The sequence below is a fragment of the Silene latifolia genome, chromosome 11 (genome assembly GCF_048544455.1).
Source record: "Silene latifolia isolate original U9 population chromosome 11, ASM4854445v1, whole genome shotgun sequence".
NCBI lineage: Eukaryota > Viridiplantae > Streptophyta > Magnoliopsida > Caryophyllales > Caryophyllaceae > Silene > Silene latifolia.
The window spans coordinates 178260569-178277003 of NC_133536.1; the positions used below are offsets into that span (position 1 = coordinate 178260569).

Here is a 16435-nt window from a genome sequence, read left to right on the forward strand (position 1 = left end):
CAAAACAAAAGGGGTTAAAAATTAAGGTAACAAAAAAAAAAGACAGATTAAGAGTGATATTACGGTTAATAGTCAATTAATTGGGTAATTAATGGCTAGGTCAAAATGAGAACGGAAGTTCAGCGACAGAACTCACCTCAGAACAGGCGCAGCACTGCTGCGTCCCTTGGAATAGGCGTAGCTATTACTGCGTCTGTTCCCGAGTTGAACTCTGGCTGTGAAGTCAGAACCGTGGGTTTGTTAACGTTCGTTGGTATGTGTTATGATTGATTACCGTTATTTGACTCAAGTGAAAGTGATTTAATCATATTAATTGCATATAAAAAGCGTGATAAAAGCGATAAACACGAATTAAAACGAATTAGGAACGAATTATAAACGGATTAAAACGAACTAGGTTTATTTACGAACACGGAAACGAACTTGAAAGGATGTGATAAACTAGAAATAAGCAATGGAAACATGTACAAAGGACGAATTCCAGAAACTTGATATGAACAAATCGAGTTTATAAAATCCGGGTTTGATCTAGTGACAAAAAACCCGCAAATATTGATTATAAGGGATTTAAGTCGTAAATAAAACGTTTCAATTTGAAAGATATATATTAAAATTTATTTCATATATAAAGAAAAGAAAGAAAATAAGAAAACAAAACAAAAGGAACGAAACAACAGAAAAAACCGAGGAAGAAGAAGAAGAGCAGAAGCAGCGGCAGCCTCTGGAAGAGGCGCAACAGATGCTGCGACCCTTCGAAGAGGCGCAGCAGCTGCTGCAGTTCTTCTCGACGTCTGGTTGCTGTTGATCCGTAAAAAACGGCTTGATAAAAGGTTTTTTTTAGAAGTCGGTTTTGAATATATTTTTAACGTGAATCTTACAATAATTGATACAAAAATAAAATACAATAAAAAAGATTGGATTTACACCCTCAGACTTACATGTTTGACGAAATGAGATTAACTAAGTTAACGTTTTAGGGATTGCTCGACTCGAATGTATGAAGAAAGTGCCCTCGTTAGAGGATTTAGATTAAGTTGATTGAGGTGTAGTGGTCAAATTGGTCGGTCATGCAACGTGACTGGAACTCAGAATGATCTGAGCTTACGTGGTCAATTGATCAAGCACGTAAGCGTAGAAAGCTTAGAGCACGGTCTTAGAATGCAAAGGGAGAAGAGAAGGGCGGACACTTGCGTGAAAAATATGGGGAACGAAGGTTCCTATTTATACTAAAAAATATGGAGAGTTATGGAATGACTCAAACTTTGGAAACAAATCACGGAAAAAATCTGAAAACAGGCAGAAACGAGCTGGGGAAGAGGCGCAGCAGCTGCTGCGATCCTTCCAAAAGGCGCAGCATCTGCTGCGTCATTTCCCCAGAAGTTTCCTCCTGCGAAAGAAAGATTTCCGCGTTTCTTTAAGGAATTGCGGTAGATCTATACTTCCTTATTCTTTAAAATATGATACACGAGATATATTTTATCATAAGATAAAAAATTAAATTATGGAATAAATATCTGGAATATTCTAGGACATTCCGACTCGAAATTTTAAACGATTTCTTAGAAAATGAAGCGGTTTTTGACCCGGGCTCCAAATGTACTCTAATTACTGTCAAAACAACCGTATAGGCGCGTAGATGACGACCAAGGGGTAGACACAAGTATTTGAGCTATCACTTGATGATAAACTTACAGATTGTCATAAATCGTTCCGTGTACCAAACATGCGGCCCAATCATCACTGGGTGGTTGGCGGAAGGTGTAGAAATGAGGTATCTATACTATTTCTAAGCATATTACTCCTAATAGCCTAGCATTTCAACTTCCACACTTCCATGCATCATGGCAAGCATTATAGCATAAGAGAACTTAACGTAAATCACACATTCGTATAAGCATACGACCATACAACTTCCACATAGCTTTCACCCGTAATTTTAACCACCCACGTAATGACCAACCGAGATAATAGGTACTAGTTTTGATATGAGGGCGCCCACTCATACAAAACGGATCTCCTATCGTACTCAAGTCGGGTTCATTTTATTCGACACACCTAAGTTCATTTTGGGTTCATTGGTTTAGGTTCCATCATCGTCGCTCTGATACCACTTTGTAACACCCCAACTACCCGGCCAAGGTGATTGGGGCGTTACCGATTCGGTTTCCCAAGGTAATGGAATCGGAATTACAATTAAGAAACTTTATTAAATAAATAACAAGTTTAGTTATTACAAACATAAACTAATAAATGAAATACAACTCGTCTACGACTACTCCATCTACCTAGTAACTATGTACTCGACTCCAAAGCCCGTAGCGCGGCCCGAATCCCGATCGCGTCAACAAACAAACATGTACATAATCTGCTCCCAATACGACCAAAGGACATCATATGGATCAACATAGGCCACCCCAAAAGAGACATGTGACAGACACAGACACACAAACATCAGTTTCAATGGACAGATAAAAGATGCCACAATTAGAGTGCGAACATGCAAAATGACTACCAAAATGAATGGCATAATACAACGAGACCAGTATCAAGGTAACGGGACACACCCAGCCATACCGACAACCACGCAGGTACCGAGATACGTCCAGACGTACCAATAACCACAAACAGGTACCGGGACACGCCCAGACGTACCGGGTCCGGAAGCCAACCGGATCCCTTGCCAGACGTCGTGTCTCAACCACACGAGTCCCTCCGACTCAAGTCATTAATATGCACATCCCTCTTGGAGTGGGAAGCTCCAAGAGGCGGCTCAAGCGTAAGACGGTTGGGAGACCGTCTTACGTCTCCACAACAACAACAACAACAACAACAACAACAACAACAATAATTCCTTCAACATATGTGATATTAACCAAGGCATGAACCACAACCAACACAACATAATCGTCTTCTTAATGATATGATTACCACTAAGAATGTTATAATGTAAATGCCCTAATTATACAAGACTCACTACAACATCAACATAATTGACTTTCCATCATTGAAACCGAGTAGGATTAACCTACCTTTTAGCATCTCCTCAAGCTACACGAATCCGGACCGAAAACGTCTCAAGGAACCGTCTCATCCTAAACAAATCACATGGTAACTATCACAATACATCCTATACTAATATACACTACAAAGCCCCTTATTATCACCCCTTAATTACCCCAATTACACTTATTAAACACTAATTAATTACCCATGACGAATTCCCCCAAAAGTTAGGGTTTAAAGACTAGAAAAAGAGAGATCTTTACTAACTAAGTGAAGGGGATGAAGAGGAAGGTGGTATATTTTCTAATCCAAGCTTGAATCCCAAGTAAGAGGTGTTTGTGAGGGTTTTAGAGAGAGGGGAGGGAGTTTGGAGAGATAAGGAGGAAGGTGAAAATGATTTATGGTTAGGGGAGAAAGGGATTAAATCCCATGTTCTGAAAACAGCGGCACTCGACCGAGTAGCACTCCACTCGTTCAAGTGTCGTTCAAGTGGACTCACTCGGTCGAGTGTACTGTTCACTCGACCGAGTAGACCCACTCGATCCGCTGCAACACCAATCGGTCTAGGCTTAGGTCTAGTGTAAGGTTATCCTTCCCTTCTGAGTGCTCTCTTATCGGTCTAAACCTCTTCTCACGTGTCCCGAGGTCTCCGTACGGGTCCTACAAAGGTCGGGTATTATAACTGGTTACCTGTATCCTACTCTAGCTGCAAGGGGATTGGGCATAGGGTAGTGGACTGTAGGAAAAAGACCAGAACTGCATCACAAGTTTGGACGAAGAAAGTTGTGCATGTGGTCCTTAGCACTCCTGTGACAATGGGGCCACGACTGGTCACAATTCCACCGGCTCCTGCAAAGGTGGTGAGCAAACTCAATAGACAATAGACACACAGGGCACAAAACTTGGAAACTCCAACTGTTCCATGTGAGAGCGCTACTGTGGGGGCAGAGAAACAATCTGAGGAACAAAAGGATAAGGGCAAGGAGAAGGTCACTGATCTGAATCCAGTAACATCAGATGAGATGACTAAAATATCTCTAAGTCAACCAGTTCAGGGTAATGTTCAGGAGAATTTGGTGCAACGCAGTGGGGTTAGTACTCAGTGTGATAATGGATAACATTGGGTACTGGAACGTTAGGGGAATGAATAAGTTGAATAAACAGTTAGAAATAAAAAGATTTATACAATTGAATAATTTTAGCCTTTTTGGCATCTTGAAAACTAGAATTAAGAATAAAAACTGGGGAAATGTAAGGAGTAATGTATGGAATAACTGGGCTATCTGTACTAACAACTCTTACCATGATGGAGGTAGGATTTGGATAGTATGGAATCCTAATGTGTACCATTTGGATATCAAGGATATGAGTGAACAAACTATACATCTGAAAGTCACTGATAGAGGGAACCTGAGGCAGTTCTGGGTTACCTTTGTTTATGGCTTCAACAAGTTAGCCGATAGAGGGAAATTTTGGAGTTCATTGAGAAATTATAGCTTAGACGTGGATGAAGCATGTCTTATTGGAGGAGATTTCAATAATGTCATGTTTCCAAATAAGAGAATAGGTTCTGAGATCACTCTAGCTGAAGTGAAACCTTTCCTGGATTGTAATCATGACTATAAGATAACTAATATTAAGGCCATTGGATCTTTTTTTACCTGGAACAACAAGCAAGAAGTGACCACTAGAGTATACAGCAGAATTGATAGGGATTTGATCAATGATGATTGGTTGGATGCTTTCCCTGAAGCATATGCTCATTTTTTGACTGAAGGAACCTTTGATCATTGCCAATGTGTGATTCACCTAGATGGACCACCAAGGAGGAAGAATTTTGCCTTCAAATACTACAACATGTGGGCACTGGCTCCTGCTTTTCAGGAGATTGTTGAGAAGAGTTAGAGCTCACCAGTGATGGGTACCCCAATGTTTAAAGTGGCGGCTAAATTGAAACGTACGTTTAAAAGAAGATTATAGAGTATTGAATAAGGAGTTTTTTAATGATGTGGAGAATAATTCCAGTATGTTGTTAATAGCCCTCCATGACATCCAGAAGAAATTAAGGGATAAACCCCTTGACCCTGACTTAATTGCTGCTGAGCTTGAACTCTAGAAGGATTATCTCATCATGGAGAAGGCTAGGCAAAATTTTCTAGCTCAGAAGGCTAAGGTAGAATGGGGTAATGAGGGTAATGACAACACTTCCTACTTTCACTCCTCTATTAAAAAACGAAGGAGTTTAAATAGAGTCATTCAAATAGCTGGCCAGGATGGACAGGTTTACTATACAAGAGAAGATATTAATGAAGCGTTTGATGTTTATTTTAAGAGCATCTTAGGTGGTCAAACCAAAGTGTCACCAGTTCATCAGAGCACAATCAGAAAGCGTTTGATGATGATCACTGACTGATGCAACCATCTGCACCTCTGGACACAGCTGGCATCCTCTAGACGCTTCCAGAATGTTCTACATTCTGTTAGAACTTGTAACTAACCATAACAAACTTTGACTATACACTTGTATAGTTGACTAAACTAGATATTTTATTGTTGCTCATATATAAGCAATCACCATGTACATAACTCATTAATTCATTCAATATACTCACACTTTTATTTACATCTTTTATATTTCATTATAACCAACTGTTTTCTCTGTTTCATTAAGCTTTCAATCTTCATCAATGGCGTCCTGTGAAGCCATAGATGTGAGCTTCGTCCTTGCCTCAGGTCAGTTTCACACCAAAAAATTCAAAGATGGTTGTTTGAAGTTTAGCCACAGGAATTCTAGTTAACTGTATAATGGTGGACTTGGGTTATTTTTGTTGGAGAGGTAAAATGGTTGGGTTATTATTGTTTAACTAGAAAGGTTGGGTTAATTTTAGAAGATTATTAGAAGGTTGGGTTATTTTTATTAAATTTGCCTTTTACATTTAGACAATTATTTTAAAATTCGTGCAACGCACGGGCATCACATTAATATACCAATATACGGTAATATTCTTTAACAAACACCCTTAAGAGCAATTGCAATGGGTGGTTTTTTGCATTGGGTTTGTAAACAAAAACTTTTAGAAAAAGTTGGTCTCATTGTAAAATAAAGTTTGTTCTTAAATGAACAAACTAGGTTTGAAAATAAGAACCAAGTTTTTCCCAAAAAAAACAAGAATTAATTAGACATAGCAAATTAGTTATGGCCTATTAAAAAACTTTATTTAAAGTTCTTTCATTATAACAAAAAGTTCTTAATTATTGAAATTATCAAAATCTTACATGTCAAAAGAAGAATTTTATATAAAGTTCTTCCATTGCACTTGCTCTAAGGGCCTTAACCTAACGAAAATTACGGATTGATTTTTTTATGAGGTGGAGATCCCAAAAAATATTATTATTACTTCCTCCCATCCAGACCAAAGGTTACAGTTACTTTTTGGTACTATTCATGGTCGTAGGGAATCTTTGTTATTATTCTTAATGTATAAGACAAAATATAGTCATGTGAGATATTGTTTGATTTATCGTCATGAATGCTATAAGAATATCAAATTTTTATAATTTTTAATAATGTGTAACTAAAGATATGCACGTTACAAAACATGTTTTGACAAGTGTGATAAAACAACTGTAACCTTTGGTCTGGATGGGAGGAAGTATTATTATTATTATTATTATTATTATTATTATTATTATTATTATTATTATTATTATGTAGCATGTACAGAGTAATTAAACTTTAAAAGTACAAAAAATATATAAAAGGAAAAAAAATTGAAGAAGAAGACTGTATCGCACAATCTGCTAGCTTTTACCAAGGTGTTTGATTCTTGTTGTTTAGCCGTTGACGATGAAGTGATTTTGAAGAAGATTTCATTTGCTCAAGTGCCGCCATGTTTAGAAAATCCTTATGAGAAAACGTTCTTAAACCTAAGAAATCCCTCGTCATTCCCTCTTCGCCACCGCCAGAGCCACCATTGATTCCGGTGCCACCCCCGTCAAGTTTTGACTTTGTTTGTGGCATTGTTTGATGATGAAACTCCCTAAAATTAGACTGGTCAAACATACTAGAAGCGGGTGTAGTTTGCATGGAGTTATCCATCATCATATTATTGCTTACGTTGCCATGCAATAACATTGACGATGATGATGGCACAAGTGTTTGATAATGATGTTCATCTCCTCGTGACACCGTTGATGATGATGGTAGTTCATCTGCCATTTGACTATTGTTGTCATTGGTAATATGTCCGTTGTGATATTGTTGTTGTTGTTGTTGTTGTTGTTGTTGTTGTTGTTGCTGTTGCTCCAGTTGGTTGTGATATTGTTGTGGATTGCTAATCGTCACTCCCATCTGAGCCGCCCTTTGTAGAAGGGCCGTGGCAGACATATGGGAATGGCTAGGAAGTGCGACTTGAAACGACGACAATGTGGGTCCCGCATTTAAGGTTGGAGCATCCTGGTGGTGTTGGTTATGATTCTGGTTATGGTTATAATGCGCTTGAAATGTAGATAATAATTGAGCAGACTGTGGTGGACATGCCAACCATAGTGGAAGGTCTTGCCTCATGATACTATCCATATTACTTACATGTTCCTCTTCTTGCTCTCTCTTCATTGGAAAAGATTGGAAAAGTGTGTGATGATGAGAAGTAAAATTATGAGGTGGAAGGGAAATATGGGATGTTGGAGCTGTGGAAATGCCTATCATTGCGGTTTGATGATGAGTCAAGGAAGAAAGAGTTGTAGTACTTGGAGGATTAATGTTAGTTGCACTCTCTTGTGCTAATGCGTTACAAAAGGCCCTATGAGTTATGAAACTGTCCCTCCTGCAATATATAAATTATCATATTGTTAGTTATGCAGTTGGTTATAAACATTATGGATTATTTGATATACCATTCGTCTCTTGTAGGAGACGGTTTAACACTAATATTATGGAAAATAGATTCTATTAGCATGTGAATGTCACCCATAGAAATGAAATGAACGAGAGTAGTCAAAAGGATTCGTTTTTTCATATTCATGTGTAAGGCTATTTGAGCCTTGCACACAAAAATTCGTGTTAAGTATATGTAAGTGATTTTGAGTATTTGTTCTCTCATCAAACAAATGTACTGTATTTATACATGCAAACAAATTATACTCCATAGATCATACAGCCCAACGATGGCTTAGCCGCGTAAGCTAATCACGGTAGTTTTCATAGTACTATTTTTTGTTTACACCAATAAATTCAGCTTGTACTCGAGCAAGACAATGTTAAAAGAGAAACCGAGTTCCCCTAAATATTCTTGCGAATCAAATTCAAACTTGTAATTAGATCTATCAACTCCTAACCATTAATCAAAGAAAAAACCATAAGTCCCTACATTATAATTGTAGTATATTATTGACAACAAAAGGAACAAACATTATAAAGTTGATGCACAATACAGTTGAAATATAATCACGTCCTCAAACTAGGGGTGGTCAACAGTACGGGTCGGCCTTGCTAACCCGGACCCGGTCCGCCTGTGACCCGTGGAGGAAACCGGCCCGCCTGACCCGGACCGGACCCGACCCACCCTATATCCGGGCCAGTTCTGGGTCCCCAAATGTCAAACCCGGACCCGCCCTAGACCCACCCATAAAACCCGCCTCAACCCGCCCTAGACCCGCCTCACGGGTCACTTCTGACCCGACCCGCCCTGACCCGCCTCAATCCCGCCCGCCGCGCCCCCTTACCCGGGCCGGTTTCGGGTCTCACAAGCCCGGCCCGGTCCCGGCCGACCCGCACTGTTGACCACCCCTACCTCAAACTACAAACATTATTGTTGTTTATTTTGTCAAAGAGGTTTTTCTCACCACAAATTCTTGTTTCAAACATCTCATTTCCATCTTACCAAAATAAAGGGATTTTGTGACAATTTTTAAGTCAAATGTAATCACAATTATCCAACTAGTGTTACAGCTAATTTTAACTTGTTTTCAAGAGTGGTCCAATTTGATTATAAAAAAATGGTATCAAAATACCGTGTTATTAATTTAGATCAAAATAGACCGTTTTAAGCGGGACCAACTCTACTCTCACATGATCACCTTCCTCTAAGTTTCTAATCATGAGGAGTACTACTACACTTAAGTGCGTTGCTCACTCTTGCGGTTTTTTTCTTGTGCTAGCTGGATATACAGTACATATATGACATATTTGTGTAGAGCCGGACAAAAACAAGAGCCATTATTTCAATTTGCTCAGTGAATCTCATGCAATTACACACCAGCTTTATTATAAACTTTGGCTAGTGTTTGTACTTGGTAGGGGCATAGATCATTTTTTTCAAAGAAAAAAATGCTATCGCCCAACCCCACGTGCCTTTCTCCTTCCTGTTGTGCTTTTACACACTCACAGCCTCACGGGCACGCATTGTTGGCATTATTGAGCTTTGACATTTGCTTACAAAAACATTTGAAAAAACTACTCTTTACTTCATTCCATTCACACCATTACAAAATGAGAAAGTCCGTCAAAAAATGAAAAAGATAAGTAATGGTTAAAACGAGTTGATTGAAATGGTTAAACATATTAAATTGTTTTATCCTTGTGAACAGTGACAGAGTTGGGAGTTTCAATTAGGAAGGAGGAAAGAATTTCAGCGGGGCTTAATTTCATAAAAGAAAAAGTTCGAAACAAGTTTAAGAACTGTAACTAAAATTTTCGAAATTAACAAATTCCAAATGCCTCTTCTCCCCTCTAGATCCGTCACTCCTTGTAAAAATATGTTTTGCCGAGTGTTTATATTATTGAGTTATAGTCTATCACTCCAATGATGGTTGACTTAATTAACTACTGTGCATGATATCACGATATAGTTCATTTACTAGGTTTGGACGTGGTGAAAATCGTAGATGGTGGCTGCGTGTATCATAACTATAAAAAAAAAAAAAAAAAAAAAAAAAAGTAGACGCCGCCGCGACATGCATTTTGCCTCCGTTTTTTTTTTTTTGCCTTATTGGATAACTTGGCAAATAGCACAAATTAAATGATAGTACTAAATCTTAAGTTCATCTGGTAACACATCCTCATAATAGTTTTATTCGGAAAAATTTACATGGTGTTTTTGAGGTTTGCCACTTTGTATATGGTACCTTTCTTTTCAACAAAAACCCCATAATATAGTTAGTTGATATTAGCATGTGAAATCGTTTTGCACGAGAATGTGTCAAAATATATATCGAAATAATGTAATTGACAAAATATCGAAATAAATGTAACTGTTTGAAGAAATTTGAATTTGTGAGATGTAAAATTTATTTAACTTCTTGAACATTAGGTATTTAAACATACTACTCCCTCCGTCCCGGTCATTTGTTGTTCTTTGGTTTTGGGAAAAAGACCAAAGAAAGATGAGAGGGCCAATAGCTAAATGACAAGTGGAATAAATTGAGTGTGAATGATCAAATTACTCAACAAGTTCATTCTTAAAATAGAAAGGACAACAAATGACTGAGACACCCAAAAATAGAAAAGGACAACAAATGAACGGGACAGAGGGGGTACATGATAAGCAAGTGAGATACATCAAACTTACTATTGTTTCTCATCATGAAGAATCATAATTAGTCAAAAATGGTAAACAGGGACTTTGAAATAAATTTGATGGGAACAATTTCAACGCGTTATTACCATTACAATGATTGATTTATTTGTAATCCTATAATTAGAATACTTTGCATTCATATAATCCCTAAAATCTATTTAGTCATGGAGTCACAATCTCATACGTGCATGTGAATAGAGTAACAAATTAACAATCGAGCACACTATAATTAACCTAACATATACGCTATGCGTTTCATTCATTTATTTATCTTCTTATTTTATAAGGGAAATTTCAGTTAAAGATAAGCAAATAAATAAATAAGAGAGGGACAATATATTTATATATTATTCCGTAACTCTTTAAACCTACTACGGAGTATATTATACAGTATAAGCAAAACTATATTTAAGGGTAGTGACTAGTATATATATGAAATACTCATTATTTTTTAACCATATCTTTACTTTTTATATTCCTTGCGAAATGTATTGATGATTAAGACAAACTCAGTAAGTATCACCCTGTTTGAACGAGCTTATTAACTCATTTTCTAGTACGATTATGAATTTATGATAAGCAAGTCCTTCCTTCGTCCCAGTCATCCCGTCACAAAGACCAAGGAAAGAGGAGGTCAATTATTAGATAATAAATAAATGTATCAAATTGAGTGTGGAGGATCAAATTGTCCATTAAAGATATTCCTAAAATAGAAAGGTAAACAATCGATCGGCTGAGACATTCTAAAATGGAATAGGTAAAGAAATGAGAGTGACGGAGAGAGTAGTGAACATACCTAGAGAAAAGAGTGCCACAATCACATCGATACTCCCGAGTGCCACAAATCTTGGAGTGAGCTTTCCAATCGGACTGAACCGCATATTTCTTGGAACATTTCTCACAATTCCATTTCTTTTCACCATGTTTTCGACAAAAATGCTTCTTAATACCAGTTAAGTCTCCAAGAGCTCTTGATGGGTCATGGTGCACACAAGTTTGTTCAGGACATACGTAAACTTTCTTTATAATCACATCTTTGTTAGCCCTTTGCTTTAGTTTCCATGGTAGATTATGTCCTCTCCTATGTAGTTGAAGATTTTGATCTCTTTGAAATCCTTTGTTACATATCTCACATATGAACCTGTTTGTTGCTAATAAACTCTTTGGTGATAGAGCTATCACCTCCGCATCTGGGTCTGGTACACGTAGTAATTTAACATATCATGATATGTATCGAATTGAAGATGTATTAATCTAATGGTTATGAAAGAGGTATAATAGACGATATTGTGCTGTCCTTGTGCTCAATTGAAAAAAAAAAAAAAATTAAAAAATAACATAGTATTATGTATGTACACTATATACTCATTCGTTAAAATAACAACATTATCCGACATAACAAATATTCATGCCCATGACCGGATAAACCCTATAATTTACTATAGTATCTATTTTCTAGTGAATTATAATATAAATCATTGCGTTCATAAAAACATGACTAGAACCGTAGAATTTTACGATCTTACAATATTCAAGAAGACTTATCGATCATGACCTAGATAGGCACTTAATTTTGTAGGGTCTTGTAATAATTCTTAGCAAACAAAATAAAACGTAACTCAAGTATACCATCTTACAAATTGCAACCTATAATTAGATTCTATTGATGTAGAAAAACATGTCTGCCGTTTAATAACAATTTAAAATTGTAGTAAAAGGGGAAAAAAAAACAAGTTAATAAGCGTCCATGTCTTAGAATGAATATAACCTAGGTATTTATCTGATAACTATTTTGACACCGCTCTTTTTTTCTACCATATTATAACTATACAATTTTTTTTTTTTTAAATAAATTATTTTGTGTGAACGATCGTTTGATCCTTTAACTACTTATCCGATCTTAGTCACTTCATCGATTTAAAGTAAAATTTGAATTAAAATAACGTCTTGGGCAACTTATTAAGTGAGTAAAATGTTCATCCATTCATATTTCTTACGTAGTGAAAAGAATAGTGAGACATTAATTCTATTAAGCCGTCAAATAGGAGGAGTATCATGTGCGTACTAAAGACCTATTGAAGTATTGACTTTAAAGTTTTACCTGGGTTACCTGGAAGACTTCGCTTTTTCTTCGCCGGAGTTTGAGATTGATAAGGCTGAGAAGCAAATGATGAAGATGATGCTTGTTGTACATATAACACGGTCGTATCTTTATCGTTATCATTATTGTTATTATTAGTTGCGGAAGAAGACGCATATTTAGCATTATTAGATGATGAAATGCTTGTTTCATTAGAAATAGTTGATGTTAAATTAGACATACTCTCATCTAATCCCAATCCTTTCTTAATCTTTTTTACTGAATGTAATTAGATAAGATGTATATGACAAACCCTAATTTCTTTTTTTTTTTCTTTAAAAAGGTATATGCATATATAAAATCAAACTTTGATGATGCTTTTAGACAATACAAAGAGAATTAATTATATTATTATATGGTTATTATGATTAAAATATTGAAGAAGGTTGGTAAGATGCTAAAAACAAACAAGAAGGAACAAAAATAATAAAAGGTTATAATAATAATTAATAATATGAAAGAAAATGAAGATGGACCGACCTTGGATGACACTTATTAAGATAGACAAAACGGCAACCACAGATAGGGAGAGATGAAGAAAGAAAGAGAGATGAGGTGATAAGGGAAGGGAATCCTGTTGATATACTCAACTCCACTTGTCCCACAATTTCAAACAAATTATGAGATAGCTAATCTTCATCTCAATAAAATAATCTTTACATATATTAGAGAAATAGGATGAACAGGAAGTAACATTTTAACCCTCCAATGTATTTATTTGTGTCTTTTGTCCATTAACATCATTCACCTACCTTCTACGGAATACAACCAAGTACGGAGTACAATTTTAAGTTTTTAACCCTCCGTAAGGTTAATCTTCGTTCACTCAAATTGTCATATTTGCTTTTTGATCGGTTTTTAGTAAACTAGAAAAACCAAGTTTGTCGGATAAATTGATCTTACTTAAAATAATAGCTAATGAGTCGTAATGACAGAGTTATGGGTCTACAAAATGAGTCGTAATCATAGAGATCGAGTTATCAGTTTTTAAATATATCCAAGGTTCAACTTTGTATGGTTGTTTATTTAATAGTAATTAGTATGGAGTATCATTTTATTCAAAAAAAAGCCAATGACATTAGGTTATTTGGATCAACCAATTTACTCGGAATACATTAATTACTGAAACAAAATTCTATGAGGAGTAAGTGAAAAAAAAAACTAACCTAAGATACATTTGTTGTTACTATATATAATCTCACTTTTTATTACTCTACAGTCTACACAATTTGATCCTTATTTTATTAAAGACAACGCAATTTGTAGTACGTAATAGCTAAATACATGAAGCTGAGCTATATTAATACGTATGCCTAATATTTGGCCTTTGGATTCGGCTTGTTGGTTCCTAACCACGGACGGATCCACTTCATCCAATAGAGTTTCATGATGATGAAATCGAAAACAATGATTTCATGCACCATATATAGCCATGAAATTTTATATTTATAAAGTAATACTCCGTAGTATTTAAAAAATTAATGCACAGTAATAATTTGTATGACATGCAGCATTGAGTTTATCAAGAACCAAAAAAAAAGGTCTGATTTAGAGGGAATGTCGGTTTTATAATTAAAACAAGTTAAATACTACACTTTTAAACATATATATAAGACAACCTTTTTTATTTCTCTAGAATATCTGATTTTGTTATCATCCATTTAAATAAGTAACACCTAACTTGTTTGAACTACAAAATGAATATTTTCGTCTTAAACAAGAATTTGAGATCGAGATAACACTGAAAAGTTAATATGAGCCACACATCCAAAGGAGACCTTCACCCATCCTAGCCATTCACTTACCATCAGTTGATTATATGAGTTTGAGTTTGATTTTGATTTTGATTTTGATTTTGTGGACTAATAATGAGTCAATGAAAAATGCTTAAAATGAAAAAACATAGGGATTTGCTCTTTGCATCTTTGCTTGTATGATTGGTCCAGCCAGTGATTACTGATTACCAAGCTTTCTCAACATTCCTCCTTTTTTTTTCCGTAATTTATTTCCAACACTTGTTTTGCATTATTGGTTGTATACTTGCATGTATTAAAAACTTATTAAATGGACTGACACTTGATTGTAGCTAAATTTAATGTTCGTCAACAGAGAAAAGACACCAATCTTCTGTATGTATGTAGTGAACTAGTGTTTGTCATCCCGAGTAATAAAGGGTAAAAGAAGGATCTTAAGTATCACTTTTTTTTTCAATTAAGGATTCCAACTATCAAATGTTTTCGATCAGCTAAGGACCTCAAGCCTATATTTGTAACGTTTTTCGTTAACTTATGACTAAAATTTGTGAGGATTTGGCCCAAAGCAGACAATATCGTACTATTATGGGTTGTGAAAACAAATGCAGCAGAGGCCCAACTGAAGGTATTCACGCTTTCGTACAAAAAGTGGTATCGGAGCACAAGGTCGGCTTGGGTTAGACACAAGAAGAAGCATGGAGTCAAGACTTGAAGGTGGTGTACACGGTAAGGCATGAAACTCCTAGGTTGAGCGAGGTGAGTCATTGAGCAAGCCCGATCCAGGGCTAAATGGATGAAAGGCGTCATAGGTCTTGTGGAACAAAGACCATTTGTATACTAGAACTGTTGATCAGGTGAACCCTTATCAGGTTGGGTGCCACACGTCTGGTGGGTCCTTTCCAGCTTGGATGCCAGAGATCGTTGGTGTTCTAGGACTTCTGAAGTGGCGGACCCGATCCAGGTTATATTAGAAATAGAGGATGTTCGATATGAATGTGTAACAAATTCCCAAAAAGGGCACACGGACATGTAAGTTCAGGAGCATATAGGGGCACTCACTTGACTAGGCGGTGACATGTGGTGCAAGACATGGCTCGTGGTAGCGTGATCTGTCGACTAAGGAGACGTTATCAAGACTTGGTAATGTTTCAGGTGTCTAGAAGTTGGGGTTTTAGAGTGTGGGAGTCAATGTTGTTAAAATTGCGATCCGGATCGTAGAATCGTACGATTCTACGATCCAAAAATAGATAAACGATCCAAATCGCTCATAAGATCGTTATGGGGTAGAATTGAAGTAGAATCGGTCAGAATCGTTCAGAATCGTAGAATCGTACGATTCTATGTTTTGCCTATAATAAATGCATTTTCATGTAATGGGCCACATGTTCTTACAACTTTTTAAGACCTATTACACTCATAATTCCATTTCTTTCATTGACTTATGTGAACACTTAGTTATGTTAACCCGTCTAACTAACAAAAATAGGAAAAATAAAGTAAAGAAGACGTAAAAATAACCCCCAACTAAACTGGTAAACCCAACTTCCTAATTCTATTTCTTTTGTCAAATATCCACGAAGCCTAACGCCCAATTTAACTGTGAAATCCCCATACTCCAAGTGCCTTACCAGGACCACTCAGGTATAGGAGCATCACCATCTCGGTAACCCGAGGTAATGATAATCATAAGATAATGAAGAAACATAATTTAAAAGTAGAATACGATTTAAGTGATTACATGTTCAAACCCAAAACTGTTAACTGAAATACAACCAATCCAAAACTGTCTACTAACAAAACTGAATAACTAAAGGACATCGTCTGACACATCGGAAGACTCTTCTAACTGCAAGTGATGACTCATCCCAGCTAGCTCATATGCATCATATCAAACCTGCTCAATAAATGTTCACCATCCCCGAATGGATCACCACAATTTTTAAAACAGTTAAACGAGGTCA

The 16435-nt window shown here is 36.4% G+C and overlaps 2 protein-coding genes across 3 annotated transcripts; one reads left to right on the forward strand and one right to left on the reverse strand.

The window, feature by feature from the left end:
- The first annotated feature begins 4113 nt into the window (after positions 1–4113).
- Positions 4114–4908, forward strand: LOC141614409 (uncharacterized). The gene has a single exon (XM_074433154.1). The coding sequence runs from the start codon at positions 4114–4116 to the stop codon at positions 4906–4908; it is 795 nt and encodes a 264-aa protein (XP_074289255.1).
- Positions 4909–6722: 1814 nt separating this feature from the next.
- On the reverse strand, positions 6723–13248 carry LOC141612102 (protein indeterminate-domain 7-like). Of its 2 annotated transcripts, none has more exons than XM_074430814.1 (3): positions 12691–13248; positions 11377–11776; positions 6723–7829 (listed from the first exon to the last, which is right to left on the reverse strand). In XM_074430814.1, exons 1-3 carry the CDS (start codon positions 12899–12901, stop codon positions 6812–6814), a joined length of 1629 nt encoding a protein of 542 aa, XP_074286915.1. In that variant the 5' UTR covers positions 12902–13248; the 3' UTR covers positions 6723–6811. The 2 variants fall into 2 exon arrangements, with proteins under 2 accessions (XP_074286915.1, XP_074286914.1); XM_074430813.1 differs by having other exon boundaries at positions 12682–13234.
- Positions 13249–16435: the final 3187 nt, after the last annotated feature.